The 24,789-nt window shown below is 36.7% G+C and overlaps 1 protein-coding gene across 1 annotated transcript in view; it reads right to left on the minus strand.

The window, feature by feature from the left end:
- Positions 1–3,259: 3,259 nt before the first annotated feature.
- The window catches only part of VPS50 (VPS50 subunit of EARP/GARPII complex), a 77,375-nt gene continuing 55,845 nt past the window's right edge, over positions 3,260–24,789 (minus strand). Inside the window, exons 22-28 of the mRNA XM_066197510.1 lie at positions 24,077–24,157; positions 12,438–12,586; positions 11,277–11,373; positions 10,971–11,129; positions 8,506–8,627; positions 5,436–5,625; positions 3,260–4,008 (exon numbers count right to left, since the gene is read on the minus strand). Coding sequence (XP_066053607.1) covers positions 3,889–4,008; positions 5,436–5,625; positions 8,506–8,627; positions 10,971–11,129; positions 11,277–11,373; positions 12,438–12,586; positions 24,077–24,157 — 918 coding nt within the window. The 3' untranslated portion in view covers positions 3,260–3,888. The remainder of the gene's footprint in view (positions 4,009–5,435; positions 5,626–8,505; positions 8,628–10,970; positions 11,130–11,276; positions 11,374–12,437; positions 12,587–24,076; positions 24,158–24,789) is intronic.

Below are 24,789 nucleotides of genomic sequence, written 5' to 3' on the forward strand. Positions count from 1 at the left end.
TTTCTTTTTACATATGTATCCAGAGCTCCAGACCAAACCAGCACAGCTGTTATACTGTAGAGATTTTGTTTAGCAGAATAGCCAAGCAGACTCCAGTTCACATACAACCATTTTTAATTTAGCTTATACATGTAAAGTCTCTGGGACTGAACAGAATACTCAACAAAATTAAGCACTGGATCCACAACACAAAAACCAAGGTTACTCATGTCATAATTTGTTTCTCAGACATGTATTTTATCATATGGCATGCTATTGATTAATGCCTACTTTTAAAAAACCAAAATACGTGTTTGCAAAGCCCTGAATATTACTTAAAGATGCTGTTCCACATAACGCTTCATGATCTCATGGATGAACAGGAGATCCTTAAAAAACAAGTCTCTGATGTGATGAAAACCAGCTCTAGCAATGCAAAAACAACACACTCACTAATATCCTTAAATAGCCAGCAAGCACAGAAACCTTGCTGCTTGCAAACTGCATTATTTCCATATTTGTAACATAATCCCACAGTTGGTAAAATGTTTAGCCTTTATGCTATGCTGCTTCAAGCAGTGGTTAAAAATAAAATAGATACCATAAAAATATAATAAATCTGCACTTTTTGTCCACCTCCATTTGTGTCATTTACAATATAGCAAATCTTAAACAGGAAAAGACCCCAAATAGATCACTTTCATAGTAAGAAGAGGGGGTCCTCATAGTTCTGTGCATTCTGTGGCTCAATAACAAGTGAAGAGCACAAGTCACATCCACAGCTTTGCATCAGGTATCTATCACAAGACATACCTTTATCATTCACATCTGCAAAAAACTAAGAGGGAATGCAAACCTTTCACAGAAGCTTTGAGACAGACATTGATCACCCATCCTCTTTTGTCCCTTAAGGGGACAAGGGCAAAGAAGGGAGGCTGTTCTTTCAGTGAACACAAGCTATAATCTACACTTCACATCCAGGGCTTGCTAAGCAGATCTGAACTGGGCCTAGTTTTTCCCACAGAAGACCAAAAGCGAGCCAAGTTTTTATTGTGCGCATGGGAAGACTCTTAGCCATGTGGGAAAAATGGAACCCAGAACAATTACCTGAAAATGTAGCTACATGCCTGAAATCATGGAACATCCATGTGCCTACCCAGATGAGGCATTTAACACTTCTGGGGGCTGCTCTGTGTACTATCCTATCAGCTGAAGCGCTGCTGATCCAAGATGGTCATCCCCATCAATGTCATCCTGCTTGGAATAATTAAACCAATACCAAAGCAAGGACCTCAGTTGTACATCAGGGCCACATAAACGATCAGCTGACTTCCTGCTATTTTTGTCCCAGTAGCTGCCTTTTGGAAGAACACAGTCACCATGGGATATAACTGAGAGAAGCTGACAGTAGAAAAGTTTGTGTGCTGATCAGTGTAGGTTTAGGCTTTGCCTAACCAGAGACTTGAAAACCGTTCATCTATGCTCCAGGTGAGTTTGACAAATATCAGAGTACTTACTTTCTGGGCACCAGGATTTAAAGTCTTCATCAGGCTAAAGAAGGATTGACAGATGCCCACTTCTGCACTGTTGGTCAGTCTTCTTGGAGACTGAACGAAATTTTTTTCTTTTATTAAAGTTTTGAAAAACACTCCTCTAAAACATAAAGGATATCTAAGGTATATTCTCTACTGCAGAAAAAGCAGTACAAGAGGCTTCTTGCAAAGGAGAACAAAGATGCACAGAGATGCTCAAAAATCAATGGTTAATAAAAAATTCTTGTATCAGAGCATGGAAACTACCAAACATATCCTTAGTGAGATAATTCAGCACTCACTGAAAACTTAAGACTAATTGGTCAGTCAGAGCCAAGATATATAGAATATTCTGAGTTAGAATGAACCCGCAAGATCACTGAGTCCAAGACATGATTTCACACAACCTAAAAACATGTATCTAAGTGTGTATGTAGGCCATTTAACTATGTGGCTTCCTGCTTGGCATCAATCTTGGGCAGCAAGGAAAGGTTTTTGTGGAAAATACAATGATTTCTGGGGTATATATGAATGAAGATCATACAGCTGTTGAATAGGTTTAAAAATGATTCCCACACATTCTTTTATTTGGGGGCTTACTTACAAATTACAAGTCAAACTACAGATACACCACAAAAAAATCACTCCTGACTGTGTTTCATGCAATTGCTCACCCTGACCCTGCATTCCAACGATTATACCTCTACCTTTCAGTAAGCACTAAAATTACAGCGACCTAAGCAGTTCAGGAGAAATTAAATGTGTTCAGCTCACCAAAGCTCCAGTAAAGATATTTAAATTTCTTATTTCATCCAAGAGAAGAAAATTGAAAAATATTTCACACTAATAGTTCCCGATATGTTTCTGTTTCTTCTGAGAGCTCTCGCTCAGGATTTGACTCCAGGGCAGATAGGCTGATGCACAAGTTCACACTTTCATTTGTACCACCTTCTTAGTGAGGACAAAAGTGATTCAGCTTTAAAATATATGGTGACAAACCACTAAGCAAATTTTAAATGGAACGAGGCAAAACAGCATGGTCAATAAAAAACAGTGTTAAATTTTGGTTTAAATCTTATTTCCTTTAAAATACAGATAAACAAGGAAGTCAATACTTAAAATGTAAATTCTATCATTCTTCTAAAACTGCAGAGAGGCTTCCTCTTAACTCACACAATGATGCTCAGTACACTTCTGAAGAGGAAATTGGGCCACAGAAAAGATCAATTATGGTGACTCCATGGGGCAGCTTTCTGTCACCACATTACTGTTGACATTCACTAACTCCTAGTTCCCTCATGTCTGAATTAAAGTACAATGACAAATATGAATCCCAAACTGAGAATTCAGCACGTTGTACACACCAGTGGATTGCAGCCTATGTAATTTATTTTACCTATTAGCTCAAAGTTTCCTTTAAAATGGTCTGAGAGCATTCCAAAAAGTTGATTGTGTAATAAAAAATAAAATTCCTGAAACTTTACATACTGAAAGCCAAAAGCAAACCTGAAAATTTCAGTGAAGTCAGTGATGCTCTGACAAATTGATTTCTAGGGCACATATGCAGTCAAGCCATTTTGCTTTGCTCAAGATCACTCAGAATGTCTACAGCAGAGCAGGAAACAGGAAGATTATCTTAGGATCAATCCAAAACATCAGTCAGAAAAACATTATTCCAATTCCCTGGCATTATTGCTGACATTTTGCACTGTTGAATTGGAAAAATAAAGTCTCACAAACAACTCATATTAGCATACAATGTTTATTACCTTCTACTAATCTGAGGTCAATAATTTTGATGACTAATTTAATCCTGAAATAAACAGACATTTTAAATACATATGAAGATGATGGGCTTTAACATGAGAGTACTGAGTTGATCTGCACTCTTAATCCACATGCAGGATACATCGATCAAATTATTATACATATCCTTTCACTTTACACTGGTCTATAATACAGCACAATTTCTGAAGGTGAAAGCAGGGAGGGAAGAAATCATATTTTCAAGTAGCCCTTTTATTTAAAAAGAGCATCAATGATATATTAAGCGAATGTGTTTCTCTCTGATTTCCATTTTACTTACAGTATACGCTTTTGCAAAACATACAGCTCATCAATGATACACAGTGGCCTTTCACCTAGGGTAAGTGATCAAAAAAAAAAAAGAAAAAGAAAAAGAAAAACAACAGAAAAGAATTCTACAGATTAGAAAAGTCGTATTTTTAGAACATTGCCACTTCAGAGTGCCTCCAATGTTGCTAAGAAAGGTCATGCACAACATTTCTAACGTTGTCATAAGTCCATGAGAGAAATGTCTGCGTGCTCCACGTGAACAGAAAAAGGTACAAGTCAGAAAGAAAGCAGCTTTCTCCAGTTATCTCTTAGGCCTGTCTATGTCATCAATGGTAGCTAACAGCTTCTGTCTTGCCTTTTTGTTGATGTAGGTGCCCAGACAAATATTCACCAGGTTGGTCAACTGCTTAGTGGAATATTCCTGGCAAACAAAAACAGATCATGTTAGGGCAAAATAAAACACCAGACAAAGACAGAAAATTTAAAAAACCCAGACATACTCAGTGCAGAATTTACAATTGATAGAAGCATCAGGACACAGGATGATTTAAAGCTGTAGTTCAGTCATGCCTGGATAGTTTTCATAGTTGAGGCAGAGGACAAAACTTTATTTTGCTACATTGTGGCTTATAATAGAAAATGCTTATGACTTTAAATGTACTGGACAGAGTTCACAGAAAGTAACTCTGTGAACATGTATATAAATCAACTTTTAATGTATTTTCCATTCTTTGGGAGGCCTGGTGGGAAATACATATGCAAATGGTTAAGCTTTCAACACAAAAACATTTTTTTAAACAAACTATGATAAATGTTGGTGATCTTTTTTATTTTTACTTTTCATTTCCAATAAGCTTCTAAATGCTTCTGTCTGCAGAGTCTCCAAAAAATTTTGATTTCATACATGATAAAGGAGGAAAAAATGTCAAAAATGTGACGAAGAGAATTCTTAACACCCGTGAAAGCACCATACTTTTCAGTATTAGCTTTATGTCTTAGCACTATCTAAAACACAGTTCCCACCAATGTGTTTTAGAAAAGTGTTTTTCCCTGTAGGTCATCAAATCCCGTAGCTCACAATCTCTCTTGGGGCTCCAGGCAATACAAGGAAAATTCAAGCAAAGACGTATTTCTTTCCTCCATTTCCAGTGGATTCAAAGTAATCCCAAAATACAGATTTCAAGTGCTTCACTTTGAAAGACTTTTTACTTCAAAGATGGAATCTCCAATAGCATGTGACAATTACTTCCATAGATCTGTTATAACTTAGTTCATGCTAGAGTGATAGCATCTGAATGTTTTCAAAACACAAGTATGGACTTATCTCAGCAAGAAATGCTGATTAAGCTTTATCAAATGAAGAAAGAAAAAGCAATGACTCTTCTACATTGTGCCTTACAACTTGGTTTAAGCAATCTACTATTAAAGGCAATACAAAACCTAATGGTGTGATCCCAAACCTAATTCTTGATGATCAAGTTGTGATCTTTGGCATATTGTGAACAGCTCACAAATGTTTTCAATTTCCCTTTGCTCTAGTTCTCTACACTTTCTGATACAATAGCCAGATGTGACTGGCTTAGCCATCCTCCCCAGTCATCAGGTGTTGAACCAATTCAAACACATACTAACTTCATATGATAAAATTGAACACCTACATGCACACATACATTTATATTTATACTGCTTCCTATATAAGTTTTATTACAACAAATGGAAATACACATATAAACGACTATATTTATTTTTAACACATAGGAAGATTGATTATTTATAGTTGTTAGCATGTTTTTATCATTAGAGTGAATTTTCTCAATAGAGAGGAGATAATCAAAATTCAACTCTTACCCTATGTTCCTTTATCCAGCACTCCATGTCATTTTCTGTCAGGTAGTATGCTTTAATGTAGGTCTCCACAAATTCTTTATCTGGAATAGGCCTAATGTCTGTTAACTTTTCTAGTTTCATTAAGAACTGTTGAAAATCCAGTTGCATCAAGGCACGTCCTTCATTGCTGCACTTCTTTACATTGGCATAACTAAAAAGAGAAACAGTGGAAAGCAAAACTTAGAAGGAAATAAAAATTAATTTTGCTTCTCAAAGTTAACTCAGTCTTTTGAATCTTGAGGAGAAGCATAATTATGGTTTTATGTCAAAAGCAGACAAGAACTTAAGATGTCTGCTGCAGAGCTTTATTTGCATTAGTATAACACATTTTAGCCCAGACATCACACAGAACCGCACTATATCCAGTGATACATAGAAAAATCACACTCTCCCAAAAGTCACAAAAAATCTTACATTGAACAACTCACTATAAGCAAGTTAGAAGAAATTAAGCTGATGCTAATCAGCACATTGGACAGTGGTTTCAAGTGATCACGAGCACTGGAGTCTGAAAGGCACCACAGCAGCTTTAGGAATGGTCACCAGGAGCTTGCTGAACCGAGTGGGAACATCAAAGACACAAAGCTACTTGTTCAAAAACAGGCACAGCAACCAGAGGATGAAGGGTGACTCATCTCTGTGAGAAGCTGATGATTTGATGAGAACAGATTGACAAACTAGTGGCAGGTTAGAGGAGACTGTAGATGAGTTTAAGGACAGCGTAATACTAGCAAGGATCACAGTGGGGGGGATAGGCAACAAACAAGGAAAACAATCTTTGCAGTTCTTCAAATGAATAAGGAACCGCATCTGTAAAGATCAAAGGAAATGACACTGCAATGCCCTGAAGAATGCCAGTTTCAACTGTGTACAGGGTCTGGGGCACAGTGACTTGAGAGATTTCATCCAGCTCATCCACCAGGTGCGCCCACAAGTGACAACCCTGTCTCACTCTACCCCTCTACAAAATCTAAACCAAGCTCAGTTTTTCACTGGTTCATGAAGTTGACTCAAATTATTATAGACTTCCTAGATTATTACATTTGATGCAAAAGAGGCAGCAGAAACATGCAGCTGGAAGCTGGATACACAGCAAGGTCAGGTTAGAATATGAAGAAATTTCACACTTAGAGTTGGTACACAGTAAGAATTTGCAGAATGCAAAAGTAACAGAGGTAAAAAAGAGAGAGGATCAAGGCAAAAGTCCTCTGGAACTTCATAGAAGGCTAGCAGATGATTTTCAATAGGCTCAAGAAGCCAGCTGGGAAACAGGAAAGAACATAGAACCAGGAGACAGGGAAGGAAAAAATTTAAAGACAGATACAGCTGACTGCAGTGGAGGTAATTCTTCATTCAGTGAAGAGCCTGATGAAAGCAATTTCAGTTGACTGGATGACAGGATGAGAAACATCTTCTTCGTGGCTTTTAACTCCATACATTCACCGAATTCAGAGATAAAAGAAGTTACGAAGGTATTCAGAGTCAGCTATTCAGAACACCTTCCTTCACTTTCCACATGGGAAAAGAACCTACAAAATGCGTAAAAATTACAGAACTGGCCAAGAACAAAAAAATTACAGGCAAATATTTGGGAGAAGATGATAATGAGTACTTTTTACACTCTCAGAAATGGTACAGGACAAATTACATCAGGAAAGTATTCCTAGTCCAATCTGCTTAGGCGAAAGTAAAGGTCAAAGTTTCATGGCAAGTCACAAGCATGAGCTAAACTGCAGCATGGAGCAAGACATATGAGTGATGATCTTCAGAGCTAAGGATTAAATGGTTCATGAACACTGAAGCCACAGAAGACGAATGAGATGCAAGAAAAGGAAACCAAGTTGAAAACAAACACAAAGGCTGAGGCAGAGGAGGTTGATAGTGACTGACAGTGTTATCAGCTTGAAAGGTAAGGGGAACAGGGAGAAGAAGAGATAGGCCTTTGTTTCAGTTCCTTTTATTTGAGGCATGATAAGTAGAAAATAAAATTTCAAAAAGGAAAGCTAGTTGTGTAAGCCACATGTCAAATGAAGGAATTGAGAAGCCAGAGACAGGTCATGCATGGATTTAGTTACCCTGAACATGAAACTGATCTCTCTAGAGACTGCAAAAGGATGATGCGTGAAAAAAAAAAAAAAAAAGGGGCATGAGATAAAAAAATGATGGTTTTATGCATGCAGTGGACGCTGCTGATCCTCAATAGGCAGCTAACGCTTGGAGGAGAAGGGTGTTTTGTTGAGATCCTAATTTAGAGCAGACAGCAGGGGAGTGGGATGGAAAGTAGTAAAATAGGTAGTAGGGAGTGAATAGGGTAAAGAAAGCCAGGAAAGAAGTACAGAAACATATGTAGAAGGAGTGGAAAACAGCACATATTCTATGATGCAGAAGTTCTGGCAAGAGCCCAATCATATGTAGCGGGGGAGAAAACCATAAAAATAAATGCAGGGGATGAAAAGTCTACAGTACTCAGGCTACAAAATTGAATCAAAAAAGACTGGGACACTGATTACTAGAGCAAGGGATGAGCAAGGTGTAGGCTCCTGACTAAGGTGCTAGAGCAAGCTAACTAAGACATCTCTCTGTTGATGAATTTGGAAAAATCATGTGCCATGGCTACTTTAAGAAAACTGATAGTGATGATAACTTCATCTTTCTTCCTGGCAAAGAAAAATGGCATCAACATGGAAGTACTGACTATTATATTTTAACTTCCTTCTTTGCTCTGCTGGGAAATGATAATTTTCATAGAGAAGCTTCTTTGAAAGAGTACTGTATTTTTAAAAGCTTCATTAAAATATTCAGTGTCATTTTTCAGCAGTATCTAGGAACACGACCACCCCCTTTAGGCTTAATGCTGCACCAGACTGTGAAACAACTGCTAAGGAGTGTGTTAAGCACTGATAATTTTTAGCATCCCCAAAAGCACATGAACTCACAAGGACACTATAAAATTAGACCTTTTAACTCTATAAAATAAACATTATCATTATAAACATACTTACCCAAAAGCAAGACTTTCATAAATACTTACCCTCCCACAAGAGTTCTATTGGCCAAGCGTATGCAGTGCTCCCAAAGGATGTTGGAGACTGGCAATGGAATACGGACTCTCTTAGACACATCATTCAACCTCCTGTTAAATTCTTCAAATTCCTAATAAAACATAAAAGATGTTTATTCCTTTAGGATAAGATGGATCATACTCTATACATCCAACAACAGCAACAACTAATTAGAAATGCACATGAAAGAGAATACTGAAAAGAGAAAAAAAGAGAGGCTTAACAGGCACAAACTGTAGACCAGTCAATGTGTAAAGCAAAAAACATATCACTTTCTAGTACACCACTCACAACATTACCTTAGTGATATTTTTTAAAGGAACTGCTGCTCTGTTCCCCAGAGCTGAAGCTCTCTGTGAAACTGACACCTCTGCAAATGAACCACATAGCTTATCCTTCAAATGCCATTTTCATTGCCTCACTCCCTAAACTCATATTTAGCTTAAGTCAAAATGTAGCCACTGAAGAAAATCCAGTGATGATCTCTTTATCCCTCTAAATACCCTTTCAAAGAGAAGCTTAGAAATATTGTGAACACTTTTCATTCTTCAACCTTTCACATTACGTAAGTCCTCAGTGATTTAGAAGGAGCTGAGAGAACCCACTGAAAGAGGTCAAATCTAACAGTTTAGGTGCTGCTAACACTGCAGCACCAGATAACAGTTCAGGTTAAAGGAAGGCACCTGTTTCCACATGAATCATCAATGGCCTGGATGGATTTCAGCTGATACTGTGAGTGAGAAACTAGTCGTAACTGAATGCAATTACTGCTACAATGATTTTGTGACTTAAAGTGAACGAGAAGTCCTCTGCCAATGATTAAAGACTTTATCATATAAAAAAGTATCAAATGACTTCACTATCAAGCAGATTGGTAATGAACTCCTCTGCATAACCAGCAAAAGTCATTAGCAGTGCAGTCTTTTAAGACCATACTTGCCCAGCAGAGATTTTATGACCAAGGCTGTTAATCTAGGGTTTTTTCCTTTTTTCTTACATCCCCTTTCAAAAATTCAGTAAGTGAAGAATTTCAGAAGAGGACCTCAGTAACCAACTGGCATTTAACACAAATTTTCTGACAGATGAATTTGGCAACAAGATGCAGGGTACCACAATGTCATGCTTTAACTGGTATACAACTCATTCTTCTGAAAACGAAGATGCCTAACTCTCCATAATCTACTTATTTCCCCACTTTATCGGCTTCCAACATACTATGACTGAATATAGAACTTTGCGTATGTGTGCACATGGCCAAAAGTAGTTGATTATTACTTTAAACACTCTGCTCACATCTGATGTTCCTGGAGACCCAGTGTACACCGAAAATCACTCATTGCTTAGCAGTTATTTAAAAGCTTTTGTTGCAATTAGAACTAGCTATAGAATAGAGAGATCAAAACTGGTTTTAAATGGTATTAGACCTGATTGTCCTGAAGCAAATTTATCAGCAGTTGCATACTTACAGAAGGAAAAAGTTTTGCCCTAGAGATCAACTATTTTAGGCACAAACTGGTATCAAAAAGTCACCGCAGCATAAACAAGGTTAATCACAAAGATTCCATTAAATTCAGTGCAATGTCACTCTCGAATTCTTCCTTCTTTGCCTTGATTTTTTTTTTTTAAACAGAGAAGAGCTACAAAGTATGAAGGTGTTATCCAAACTGTTATTCCACACGGAAGTGTAGCTTTTTCTGTGATTCACACTTCACCCATCTTTAAAATAAAATTTTCAGTTTCTCTGGAAAGATTTAGTAATTAGTATAGTAAAATTAATTAGCATAATACTACCACTGCCAGAACTTCCCTCTGTAGACTCTTAGAAACATTATTTAGGCATAAATGAAAGGATTAGAAAGGGCTTCTCCCAAGAACTAGTTCTGTATGCCTTAAGACATGGCAATAGTATAATGACAGCTACTGAATGCAATTGACAAGTTGGTTGAATAACTACCCTTTAGCTTCCTTTTCAAATGTTAACTTCTAAATATAGCAACTTCAATTAGATTCTGCATGATTATTGGTACTGATTTGACCTACAGCTCCTATGATACATCTCAAAGAAAATCAGCAAAATTATTCAGAACAGCAAATAGTGTGTTTTGGGGTTTTTTTAAAAATGCTGTCTCTGGCCTCTCAATTTCCCTCAGTGTTACTCTGTTTACTACACATTTCTCTACCATTCATGACTTAGACGTGAGACTCATTAAACTGTTTTGGTCACTTTCATACACCATGTAGTCAAAAAATCATCACTGAAAACAATGCCTTAGAACCATGAATAATGACACTTCTGGATAGATCTCATAGTAACTTCCTATTTGTCAGGATGATATACTGTTTTAGCCATGCCAATTTAACAGTTTTAGTGAAGTATTGCAGCAATTTAGCGTTTATATAAACTCTAGAACACCATTTCCCATAAACCACTCACCTTTAAAAGAGCATCTACATATACATTGTGCTGTGACATGATTTCCTTCACATCCCATTTCACATTAGCCATGAGAATCAGCATTTGTTCATAATCAATGGCTTTAGCAGCAACAATCCAATAAACTGGTTTACGTAGTTCACTGGCAGTTGACACTGTCTGAAATAGAAAATAAATTAAATTCACTTCAGTAAATATCTGGCCAGCAGGAGCAATATATAACTATGATGTAGAAGTATTTGCACCATAATGTACAAGTTTCAAATCTTCTGTATGAAAATCAGCTGTAAATTACACAATTCTGACCTGAGAATAGAACTGTTGAAGAAAAGGCTTCTTGGCAGCTGGCATCACTGCATCAAGATGAGGCTGAAGAAATTCAAACTGCTCAGCCAGAAACACCCTTTGAAAGCAAAGAAAATTTACTGTGAACTAAATGCAACGTTTGGCATGTCTCTTTACAATTTTCACTCTACAGCTGACATATCTGGCAATACCAATATGCAAACGTGGAAAATTTAGTCCCAAGAAGAACCATATCAGTTGTGTGCCAGCATATCATTCTCAATAGCATTCTCAATTCTGAAAATTTTAAAATGCATTTGCAAACAAGAAAATGCTTGAATAAAGAGACTTAGGTTTGAATATCAAGAATTCATATTTCTATTTTACTGAGGATACGCTGCAAAAGTCTGAGGCAAGGTCTAGTAAAAGTCAGTGACCAAGAGTGTCACAACTTCCACTGCAGGACAGTCAACATCAATATTAATATATCCATCTAAGAATTTCAAAATAACATTTCCAATTGATTTTTATACTAGTGAATCTATAAAACAGAACTTGATCTCATATTCCGTCTCAGGGTTAGAATTTGTTACTAACAACATAATAAGGAAATATATTTCTAACTAAGCATAAATGAAAAAAAAAAAAAAACCTCCTAATCTTGAAGTGTCATCTTGTGTGAGGAAAGAAATAATTCCTATCTGATTCTTCCTATTATTCTTTTCAAGTAAAAATTATTTCATAACATTTGCCTTAATTTGCTATAATCTCTTCTTCTCCTGTGGTGTGACATAGGTCCACTTCTACCCATTGCAAAGAACATGGTAATTCAAGCCAAACTGATATGAACTAAGCAGTTCTGAGTAAAGTATTTAATATAAGGTGAAAATGACCCATAGAGATTAAACATTCCCATTAGCTTCCTGGAAATTAAACCTCTTTCCTGTTAGATTTGACCATGTATTGTCACAAAATACATTTCTTGTGTTTGCATATTGCTAGACCAAAGAATTAGACTCCAGTACCTTTAATAAAGAAATTACCTTTATCGCTCATATTTAAAATCACACAGAGGTAGGAATTTTTGACCTGTCAAGAAGGCTTTGGGTTGCAACCACAACTTCTTAAACAATCAATAGCTTTCAGTGATCACAAACACAGTGTGTACAGTAAACAACCTACAGGGATTCTGTGGCCACCACTCTCTCTGCCAAACCATACAGCAAATTGCCAGATGTCAAAACTACGAGATGACTGAGATGTGGGCTTGGCACCTTCTCTTTTCTCTCTTCAGCAGCTGTGAGTGTTCCCGAAGGATCAGCAGACACTTCCTGAAACAAAGAATTAAACAAATTAAACCCAAAAAAAACAGCAAGGATGGTTCCAGCTGAACAGTTTCAGACGCCAGGTAAGATGAAGGAATGTTTCAAATTCTAAGGTGTAATTAAATCAAGCCTATTTCTATATGAACAGTATAGTGAAGTGGGTGAAAAAAAATATCATATCATGTAGATCAGTAGCCAAGGAAAAAAGGAAATTAAAAGGCAGCAAACAATGTTCTCACGACATTGTAACATCCAAATAGGCTTTAGCCCAATTGCCTTTTGGGAGACTGACTTCTCATCCTTGGAGGCAGTATCTTCAATCTGACAGCAACCAGATAAAGAGACATATTAAAGAAATGTTACTTCTGCAAGGGCTTTACTGCTTATATGAGCTGGCTAACTTAAGTAAAAAACAATTTATGTTCTCAATTACAGAATCACTAGGTTGGAAGACACTTTTAAGATCATCAAGTCCAACCCATGCCCTAACACCTCAACTAAACTATTCCACGAAAACTTCTATCCTACAGACATCTTGATGCTAGAAAGCAAGGAAATATTCACAGCAAAGGAATAGAATCGGTAGTGAGAAATAAGTTATACCAGGGCCTTGTTCCAAAATTAAAGGAAAAAAATAGAGGAAAAATTCTACCCCCACATTTAAGGAATCTAAGTACAGAATACAGCCAGAAGAGGAACCATAGAAGGAAAAAAATTCCCAGAGCAGGTGTACAAAGGCTGTTTCCCAGGCTTCTGAGGGTTTCAGGGCATGAAAACATAAAGGTAGTTCTGGCTGGCTAGGATTAATTATTCATACCATGCTTATACACAGGCCACAAGAAGATGAGAAACGCTACAAAGTTAAGATAATACAGCACCCAGAACAGGTAATAAGACAGGCAGGATATGGCACTGATTTTATTAAGAGTCTTTCAATACCCTGGAAATAGAAACCCTGGCCAGAGTCTGCAGCCTGTAGATGCTACAACATATCGGCCTGTATGTATGGAATGAAAACAAATAACAGTAACACAGTGACAAAGCAGTGGAAAAAATAACTTTTACAAAAGTAAAATCAGTGGCCCAACATGGCTGCTGTAAACAGCATAGGAACAACCAACCAATACGACAACAATGATGCTTAAAAATAACATTTATGTTTGGACTCAAAAAACCAAATTAGTGTAATTCTGAAATTGCAGTTAAAAAAGGGGAAAAGATAAAGCCAAAAACAACATAATGAAGAAAAGCAGCTTTCAAGTTTGTGAATTGTTAGTTTGTTAGTTTCAACTAGAGACAGAAATAATACCAGAGGAAATTGCAGTGAAGTAACTAAGGAAGGGGGGAGAGAAATAGACTCAAGCTAACCACAACAGCAGCCATGAATTTCTTCTGGGCTTCAGGGCAGATAAGAGCTGTGAGAAGTGACCTGAAATAGAGTACTTGCTATTCAAACAGGTTTTGTTTAGACATTTTTGCTTAAGGAGGAGAGCAGTGAGCACCTGAAACATTGGTGGAAATTAGTAGTGGTGCCACTCATTCTCTATGTCAGGATTGAGACATAGAGGAGTATTTCACTGCAGACCTTGAAACACCAAGAGAAAAAGTATTACACATATGATTAGGCAAAAACTAGAAAACCAACAGGGTGGTTATTCTGATAGCAACATATCTAACAGATCCATTGCAGTAGTACTGCAGCAATTAAAGGTAGGGCAGGTGAAAATTGATTATGTCAAAATATGTAAGGACCTGGTGAGAATTTAAGTGATACAGGATGAGCAGAAAGATCAAAACTTTGCTGCTATAGACAAAGCAGCACCAGAATGCATTTACTGCTTGGATGAATGCCAAACCAAAAGTGACATTAAGAATATAAGACAACTGAGAAGATAATAGCGTCCAAGCTGTTAAAAGTGGTTTGAGGTGTGGAGGAAAAAATATTCACAAGTTCCACTTTTAACTCTCTCAGATTTTATTTGGCAGTTTCCTCCTGTGGTGTGACAGCCCAAGGCAATAGGAGGTGGATTTGCTAAATCAGAAAGGCTTTTTCAGTTCTGCATCTCCAGAGACGTCAAACACAAACATAAAAATGGGCTACAGCAGATGGAACAATGCAGAGTCTGGGAAAGCAGAGTTCTCACTAACAAGGGTGAGGAAGTACCTTCAGACTTATTTTAAAAATACTGCAATAAGGTTACAGACATAAAAAGCCAATAAAGCAGGGAACCTTGAAGAGTGGTCTCCACAGAAACTCTGACATTGAAAACAAGGAATGCTGACTGAGCAATTCCATCAACACATCATTTCTAGCACTAAAAGATCTCACAGGAATACATCAATGAGCAGAAGATAAAACTTCTAAAAGAAGCTTATGGCAAACGTGATCAGATACACTTGCACTGAGCATAGGAACAATTATAAAGGCTAGCTACGAGGTTATGCTATTTGAAAAATTAATTTTCTTTGGTCTGATCTGTGTTCACATTCAGCCAGATAAATGTGGAATTAAACTGACTAGATGCTTCACAATACTATGAAGTTTGCATTCTGCCGAGTTTATCAGAACAGATAAGCAAGCCAAAAGCCCTGGTTATTTGCTAAAGCTCATGTAACCTCTTTCAGAGAGCTCTAAGGTACTCCCTGAGCACATCCACAAGTTTACTGCAGATAGACAATGACATCTGACCATAACAATCAATTCTCTAAAAACATTAAGGCAAAGACAATATTGATTAACTATAAAAATTCCCTCTTTATCTGCCCTCTCTTTTACTTTTTTCACTTAATTCCATTCTCAAAAACCCAGATCAAAACAAACAAACCCACAAAACAAAAACAAACAAAAAGCAGTTTTAAAGCGTTTACACAGGACAAATGTAGCCAAACCCACAGCACACCAAGCAATGCTGTATCCTTAGGAGAGACAAAGAGTGACAGAGCTGGGGGAAGAGCACCAGTAGTAAACATTTAAGAAGCTTGCTTTCTTTCAAAGACTAATTACAAATTATGTAAAAACTAAATATTATGAAGACTTCATTTTTTATTTATCTCATTTCGAAGTTGCCTGCTACTTCATACACATTTTAAACAATTTTTTTCCTCCTTTTTGCTTCCCATGAAGGTAAGTAACATCTTTTAAATGCCAAAATTGTGTTGCATCTGAAGAACACAAAAGGTACGTGAGAACCAGCTAAGTCAGAGATATGCTACCTTCAACGAAGGAGTCAAACTCTGGTTCAAATATCGTGGCCAAACAGCATGAGCATCTCATTCTCCTAATTTGTTCTAAAAAGCAGGCACTGCAAAAGCATGTTGATAGCAAAAAGCAAACAGCCAGTGTGCCAATACCCCGAAGAAGCACAGGATCACTCTGAAAGGGCCTCAGTGATGCATGTGTTTTTTCCTCCTGCCTTCATTAGCAGAAATGATCAAATGACTGAAAGCAGCAAATAAAGGGGCAAAACACACAGTCTGGAACAGGAAAAAAGGCTACAGACTACTTAAAGAAATCTGATGTTTTTCAGTGTACTGGACTTGTTAAAGTTAACCCTTCCAGTAATGAAGAAAATCTGCAAGAAAATGTCTGTAGCCAGAGACTCACTTTGTGTACCATAGAAAACAAGCAGAGTCCTGTAGAACTGCCAGCCTCAAGAGGAAGAGGAGAGGAGGGGAGTAGAAGCCAGAAAATTAAATAGCAGCCAGCTGAACTTTAATTTCAAGAAATGTCAAGTTACACTGAGAACATACTGTAGCACCCAGCATTAAGCATGCAGAGAGCAACACTAAAGCAGAATAAACTTGCTTAGCTCCTCCCTGCATCAGAGTAGCAGATCTTCCCGATCCAGCAGAACTGGGATATGTCAAAGACATATCACAGCCCACACAACATCTTTGTAAGAAAATTGCATGAAATAGATTTGATAAAATAATTTAAAGGTATATTCGGAACTGATGCAAACTACAAGATGCTCTTCTCCTTCCTTGCCAAAGAAGAAAAAACCCAAAATGTTTAAAAAAATTAAAAAAAATATTAGAAGCACCAGACTTATCTGAACAATAACCAAATGAACTGTAGCGGGCACAGCAGGACAGGTTAACCACTACAGGCTGCAGACATCTTACATCAGGTCTTACCTATTAAATTTTCACTTTATTTCACTTCATCACTTAATTATTTACTCCCATGAAGAACAATTTTAATGAACAGGTAGAAAAATAAAATCTATCTGTGTAAGAAACAAGCCTCCCCTTCAATCTCTTCCTCTAAAAATGTCATCTGTAACAAGAGAACATTTTCATTTCAAGTTTGGCTGAACCCAATGGCAAGCCTCTGTTAAGCTTTCCATCTCAACTGGAAGAGGAGACTATAAACTAATTACCTAAATCAGAGGTATAACTACATAAGTTAATTATCTAAGTTAAAAATTTGACATTCAATTTGCAAGAGAGACATTTTTACAGGGCGGATCTCGTTGTGAGAAACACTTTTATTTCAGTTATCCAAAAGAACTTATGACTGAAAAACTGATTATCTGCTAATTATGGTGAAATAGTCGACAGTTAATTACAAACATCCACTTCCACTAACTTTAAATAAAAGCCACGAAACTTCACTACCTCTCCCCAGCACACAAAGTTCTGCAGATCACACTCATAACCAATAATCTTTTAAACCTGCTCTTCTTCTGGCCTAATACTTTTTGCACAAGATTTCAGTTTTAGAATTGTTTTGATTTAATATACATACACAATAGCAAAAATTTTAGGTTTGATTTTGCAATAACTCTAGATGTTACTGAAGAAATCCCAATCTTAAAGGAGTAAGGCGTGTTTAAAAAGCATGGACAAAACTGTACTATCTGAAAAGGTTCTGGCAGTAGAATAGTCTACAGCAGCTGCAACATACCAACACTTCTACCAACAACTTGATGTGTGCTGATGGATGAGGAAAAGCAGACTAACCCCACACGTTTATATAAGACAGGATAGTTCTATCATCTCTGTTTATAGAACTGTAATTCCTGTTAATATCATGAGCATTGATTACAAGAAAACTGATCCAGGAAAGCATAACTTCTTACTGTATTCAAAAGCTGTCTGAAAATAGTTCAACTAACTCCAAGTAGATGTTTAATATACAAGAATTTTTTATCACAAGGAATGTACTCAAAGCAACCAGTGAGGTTTTTTTTCTCCCACTTGAGCTTACACATCCCTAACTGTTCTTGAAACCAAATGCTGAAAATGATAGGTAGGGCCAATTGCAAAAGCACATTGCTTTCAAGGTAGAAGTACTTCTTGAATATGTTGTAAATGTGTTAAGGTTTTAAAATGGCATTTTACAATATTCCTACTAGGCTTTAAGTTGCAAGATTAGTATTTTCTTGCTGAGGGGCACAAAACTTACCAAGCAAGGTAATCTTGCCTCAACCCTCAAGAAAGTAAATCAAACATAAACAATATAAGCTACTATAATGATCACCACTCTACAGGCTTTAAGAAAGCAGATCTTTAAAAACCAAACTACAAACCATCTTGAGAAATCATGCTATGTATTTTCTATTATTTACAACCTTTTTCATGAAAGGGATATCTTTATAGCATTACTGAAGAGCCATAAAAGGGATCCCCACACCTCCCAACATTTTTAGTGCACACACTTCACATTGTCCTCAGGGTTGAATTGTTAAGCATTGCCTCACAGCAGGTACAAGGTTCTGATTTCAAGAGTGTGGATCCTCCACGCTCTTTGTCACAAAACAAGCATGTCACAAACCTCAGCTGGGTCAGTCGCTCTGACTTCAGTAAAAGAGTTCAATAAAGTTTGCACTGAAACTTCTGGGATCTTTGCATTTTTTATTATTTTTTTTTAAATGTTCAAAATTAAATGGCAGACTTTTTGCACAAAAAATTACAAGTTGGAAGGTTTATTTACTATCTTGTTTCAATCAGTGCAACAATGCCTCTATGAGGAACCACTGTGTGCCGACAGACAACTGAGAAAATGAGTCATTAACTATGCCCTAAAAAAAAAAAAATGTCAAATGAGACTCCACAGAAAAGCACATGCACAGGCAGCATTAGAACCTGAACCACTACCTCACAAAAAAAACCACGTAAGCTGATCTGGTCTGCTCATACACATTTTTACTGCAGCACTTTCTTGTAGAAGGAAATTTTCTCAGGAAGACCTGCTGCTGGTTCCCAGGTGCTCAGCTGTGACTCGGTGGACACCTGCACTCCTCTGGAAAGAGCCCATTTTCAGTGCCCAGCAAGAAGAGTCTGAAGTGACAAAAACGAGATGTACCAGAGACTGCCTAAAGACAGACCAAGGAAGTGCCAAAACCCTGAAAAAGTATCCGATTAAATAAGCTCAAAAACGTCAGTAAATTATTCCAGTCTACTTGGTAATACAGTAAAGTAAACCAAAAAAAAACCTGTATGAAGAATAGTAAATGAATAATGTTGTGGAAGTCCTAGCATAATTTCAAAGTGCTTGTCATGTCAGAACTTTGTATATACAGAGTTCTCTTCCCTTGACAAGCAATTCATACACCACCTTAAAAACTGTCATTATGTACAGTTAGAAATCTCTTCTAAAGAGAGGAAAGAGAAAACACACAAACTGTTCTCTTCATTTTTGTTCAGGTTTTTTTTTTGCCTTTTAAGCAGCAGGAGACCAAGCATGGATTAGAAATGTTGCATAAGATATATTCAGCCAAATAAAACCTCATAGAGAATCACAGCTACCATTTCACTGAAGAACTTAGTTATGCCCTTTAGGAGCTGCATCCTGTGCTAGGCACAGCCATGTCAGGTAAACAATTCCACAGCCAAGACTCTCCAGAGTCTGCCACTAGTATTTTGCCAAACCACACATAACAGGGCACCCGTCCACACTGTGTAACACAGGCCTGTGATATGACATTTTAAGTAAAACCAAACTATTGGTTTCCAGCACTGGGACTAATGGAACTGAACTGTACCATTCTACGGGACAAAAGAGACAAAGCCAAAATAGGATGGGAAGTCAGACATGAAGAAAAAAAAATATTCTTACCAATCTTTATGTTATTTGTACATCAGAAAAATCTATAACATCAATCTCTAACCTGAGTCTCCAAAAAGACCTACACTTTTTGGAGAAGGAGTCCAAAAGCCAAAGTAAAGACAGGTCCTAAAATACATTGACCCATACTCATTTATATCTGTAATTCCTTCCATCTGCTCTTCTATACATTGCATTGCAATGCTTACATACTTTACTACAGTGATTTATTTTCTACTGCTGTAAGACACAGTAACTTTAAGAAACTTCATTCTAAATTTCAATTTTGCTTGAGCAAACCTGCTTGCAATGAATTATTTATGAGTATTCCATGGTTATTTGGCCCCCAAATCTCTTTTTGCAGTAATCATTCAAAGCAGTTATTTACATACACAGGACATTCACAAACAAGATCTAGGCAACAGCAATATCACAATTACATAACATTTTGTGAAGATAAGGAAGCTGCTTAAAAACAGAAGAAGCAAGGAATCAGAAGTATTTTCCTTCCAATGCACCAATTATTCCTACCAAAGCACAGAACAAACTGATTGATGCCTTGTACTTAGGGGCTTAAAGCTCTCAGTGAACAAATATGGACATCATTGCTGTGTTAAAACACATTCCTGTTAGAAATTGCAAACACAAGGACATAATGTGTGTAGGTACCTCTACACACTGACTTGGAAACTACTAGTGAGGAGATACAAGCAGCTCAAAAAAGGGGCTTGTTTTGATGTAATTAGCCTAATCTAAACCATATCTGAGTAAGGCTAAAAGAACAGCACTTCTTCATCCCCTTCACAGTCTTTTTCTCTGTTTTCTTTTTAATAAAATCTGCGTATATGAATGAGTAGTGTTTGTAGAGTGCTACTTCTGGAGGATCCAGAAGTAATTATTTAATTATTAACTCTGAACCTGCTGCATAACAGAAATCTGTATGAAAGCTACTTTGTGCTAGATGTTCAAAGACGTGACTATGAAGTACAGATAGACATACGAAGTTCAGTACAGTGTATCCAAATAAATCTTTGGAAATCATACTGTTCTCTTAACTCTCAGAAATTAAATTGGACCCTAAACTACTGTAAAATACTCACAGTGCTTTTATTTTTCATTCTTTTGGTTTAGCCTAAGGTATTTCTTTAAGGCAAAAACAAGGAGGTTACACACAGAAAACAGCTTACTCAGTCACTGTAAGCTGTCAGCACACCTCCACGTAACTTATTATAAGAAAGCAAATAAAGGTTTGTTAAATGGTTGGCCCCCTTTGATTTATTTTTAACTAAGTCTACTCATTTACCAAAAGAAATTTCAGATCATACTTAAACCAGTATCTGTATTAGCAGTACAGAGTTTTAAGAAGAGCCAAAATTGGATTTCATTATTATTAAATTTGTAACAGTTTGAGATTGGAAGCATATCTAAAGCACTAGTGTTTTAAGAATCTAAATTGTAAATAAGTCCCTTTATCATTGTCATAATAAAGTCCTTCATCACTGTCATTTTGATTACATCATACAGAACATCCAAATTTCAAGAAAAGTTCAAATTAAAAGTGCTTTTGTATCCCAATTACCACCAGCAGGAGCACATCTACCACCAACTGAAGCAGCTCAGTGATTGTTTATTGTTTGGGGGTTTTCCTTTACTGTAATGTAGTTTATCATTTTTCAGTGCAGGAGAGACATATTGACATTGAATAATATGTATCACAGCTGAGGTGCCACATTATTGCCTTGCAAAGAAGTTAACAGGACTAAACACATGTTCGCATCTCAGCTGTTTCCTGTTCGCCATCTAAAACATTAATCTAAACTGCAGGAGGACTTGCTGCAGTTTATAAAGTACAGTTGGTTTTGCTATGAAGTATTAGATGGCAAAAAACAATGAAGAAGTGATTCAGCTACAGCTGAATACTGCTCAGAGGAGACAAGGAGCTCCAGCAAAAGCATGAGGCACGTGATGCATGAGAAGGGATGGAGGGAAGAGTAGATGCAGTGCTTCAAATCGCTGCAGCCTTTTGCACACTGGCCTCAAGTCAGAAATTTGACTTAGTCTCTCAGTGGTCCAAATAAAAACCAGGATAGTACTTCTTTTCCAAGTACGGTTAGTATACTGTAAGCACAGTATATACTAAAGGACAGAAACTTCTTATATTGTAACAATGGGAAAATAGAGCAGCTCCATAAGGAGTTACAGGGAATGTCTCCAGTCAACCTCCATACTCTTCATAATGAACAGGCTGCCGGAAGTGAAACTTCCATTCCAAATCGCCTTTTCCTTCACAAAGGAAACTTAAAATTCACTGAATAACAATAAAAGCAGTATTCTAAAAAAAAGGTATTTGGTATAAACTAGATAGCATTAATTCAATCCCAAACAGGAACCACCAGAATTCTACACGAAGCTGGAGGGGGGGGCCACACAATCCCCCAATTATTCCTCTAACTCCTGACAATAAATTTGAATAAAGTTGTCTTCATCAACTGACATCTCGAAAAAAGGAATGGAGAAAGTCCAAGTGGAAAGCTAGAAATGATCCAGACTAAATTACTGAAGAGTCTTGATCTAGATCATGTAGCTCAACCTTCACAGACACTAATGTATTTGTGAAATTATTCTGATCTACATGCAAGTCTGGCCGAGTTTTGGTCACAGAACTGTCAGATTCAGACTATCTTTATGGAAATAAAATATTGATGCTGCCATCAGGAACTGAAAGGTGACAGAAATGAAGCCCTCAATAAAGTTACCATGGATAGGAGACAAGGCAACAACCTTTAATTCCCAACAGGCCATGGGACTGAATGCCACAACACAAACAGGAATACTTTCAGAAAGCAATTTACAAAAATTTAAAATAAGATAGGAGAATCCCTTGAGCAGTTCAGAACTGTCCAAACAGTCTTGAGAAATACCCTTTTTATGACACAATGAAAATGAACCTTGATTTTCACAAACTCTTAAAAAAAAAGTGAACAATAAACAAAAATATCCAGAATACTTTTACTTCCTCAAAAATCAAAAAGTAAAAAATTACCATTTATAGTACAAGACTGGGATAAGTTCGTAAGATATTAATAAGCCTCATGGAATGTTTTTAAGTTAATAGCAGTTAGCTAAGATTTCTTTCTTCTTTCAAACCTTACAGTGAACATAGCTATTAATTTCAAATGGCAATACATTATCTGTTACAGTACTATTAATGACCGAAGAAGAAAACAAACTACTGTTACCTTTCCATTTCACTCCCAGAACTTCTAAATTATTTCAATTGCTAAAAAAAATGAAGTCTGTAAAGCACTGTCAGGAACCATCACTATAGAGTAATTTCAAAAATTAATTCCATAACTTGCCATTTTCCAATAATCTTTAACTGATTCATTTGCAAGCACTTCCTAGAATTAATTTTTCTTTCTGCATACACTGCCCTTGAGAAGAATATCAAGAAGCCTTTTTTCTCTTTTACAGAGGCCTAGGGTTATTGGCTATCTTATGCTCCCTCTACTGACGGCATAAGAAATGGCCCCCAAGCCCTTTAAGATGCTTCTCTGAGAGAACAGTTTAGGATTTGACATAATGATTCAAGGAATAAAAAAAGCATAAAGTACATTTCTGTGGACTGTCAAATCCTTGTACAAGTCGGAGTAGAACATCTTTTTCTTCTTTCTAAGATAGAAGCCTCAGAAAATAAAACCTTCCTGTAGCATCTATGGTATTGACTTCTACACAAGCCATTTATGACAGCTTGAGGAAATTTCTTCACAATGTTTCAAGGGTTTCATATTTAGGTGGAATATGAGAACTTCCATTTCTGATGTAGTTTCTAGCAATATTTCTTTATAACAAGAACTACCTACACTGTCCTTTACCATCCTCCTGTGCAGAACAGTAATCTAGTGCCACTGTGACATAAGCACCATATTTGCTTTTCACACTTTGAAAATAAATCAAGAAATGACCAGTGGGATAAAATCCAAAATATACATCAGGGAAAGTTCCCCAAAATTAAGAGAGGTCTTAGTATACAACCTCTATTATCCTGAAAGGTGAATAATCTTCAGGATAGCTTACTGTTTTGCTATTCTTTTACTAAAGAAAAATGAGTCATCCAATTCTTTTTATAAAATGTTTCTTAGTAAGAATAATACTGAATGTCTCTCTTTATTACATGGAGCATAATAGAAGATATAAATATAGAATTTCACTATAATATCTAGCAAAATCTATTTAATTCATTTTGTTGTACATTAGAAACAAGTGATTTCACACAATAATGACCTCTACATCATGAAATGAAGCCTTTGTTATTAGACACTGAACGAGAAAAGAGAAAAAAAAAAAAAAAACAAAAAAACCAAAAAGCCCTGATGAAATGTAATTCCTGAATTTCATACACAGGCCCCTATCCCACTGAGCATTAGCAAAATCCAGGTACTTACCAGATCAATCAGACTCTCCTGGATTCTGTTCAGTGTGGTGCGTAATCTGCTGCTACTGAGGCCCAGTCCTGTTGATTCAAACTGGAAGAAATACATTCTACTTAAATTGGAAAAGGAAATCTCATTGGTTTAAAGTCACACAGCAAAACCTGAACTTGCAAAGACTATCTACAACTTGCTTATATTAAAATTTTAGCACAGAATCACAACCACACAAAATGAAAAGAAAATCAACAAAGTTCACAGCACTCAACACTGCACTGGTGTGAAGAATGACCTAAGTATTTTTCATAAAGATGACAGTGTATCATTCATACCAATAAAACATCCCATATCTTTTTTTACTGTTACAATTCTGCATTTGACTGCAGGACTCTAGATTTTCTCATTTGGGTGATGAGCCCAGAATGGTGCCCCACACCATCACCTCGAGCCTTGCATTCACACCACACCCAAGTCAAATGGTTTTCACTACTCTTTCCACCTATAAAATCTCTTGTAATTATCAAAAATAGATACATCTTTTGCATATGCAAAAATTATAACCACTGATCTTTATAAACAGACATTATTAATTAATGCCTACAAAGATCAACCTCAGAAATGTGCCATCTTCATGTTCATGGCTCACAAGTGTATGGGGTAGATGCTCAGACTGGATATATACTTATATATATACCTATGCTATAGATGTATTTATTTTATATATACAT

The sequence above is a fragment of the Chamaea fasciata genome, unplaced genomic scaffold (genome assembly GCF_029207755.1).
Source record: "Chamaea fasciata isolate MVZ Bird 193981 ecotype frontalis unplaced genomic scaffold, bChaFas1.0.hap1 SCAF_1, whole genome shotgun sequence".
In the NCBI taxonomy this organism is placed as follows: domain Eukaryota; kingdom Metazoa; phylum Chordata; class Aves; order Passeriformes; family Sylviidae; genus Chamaea; species Chamaea fasciata.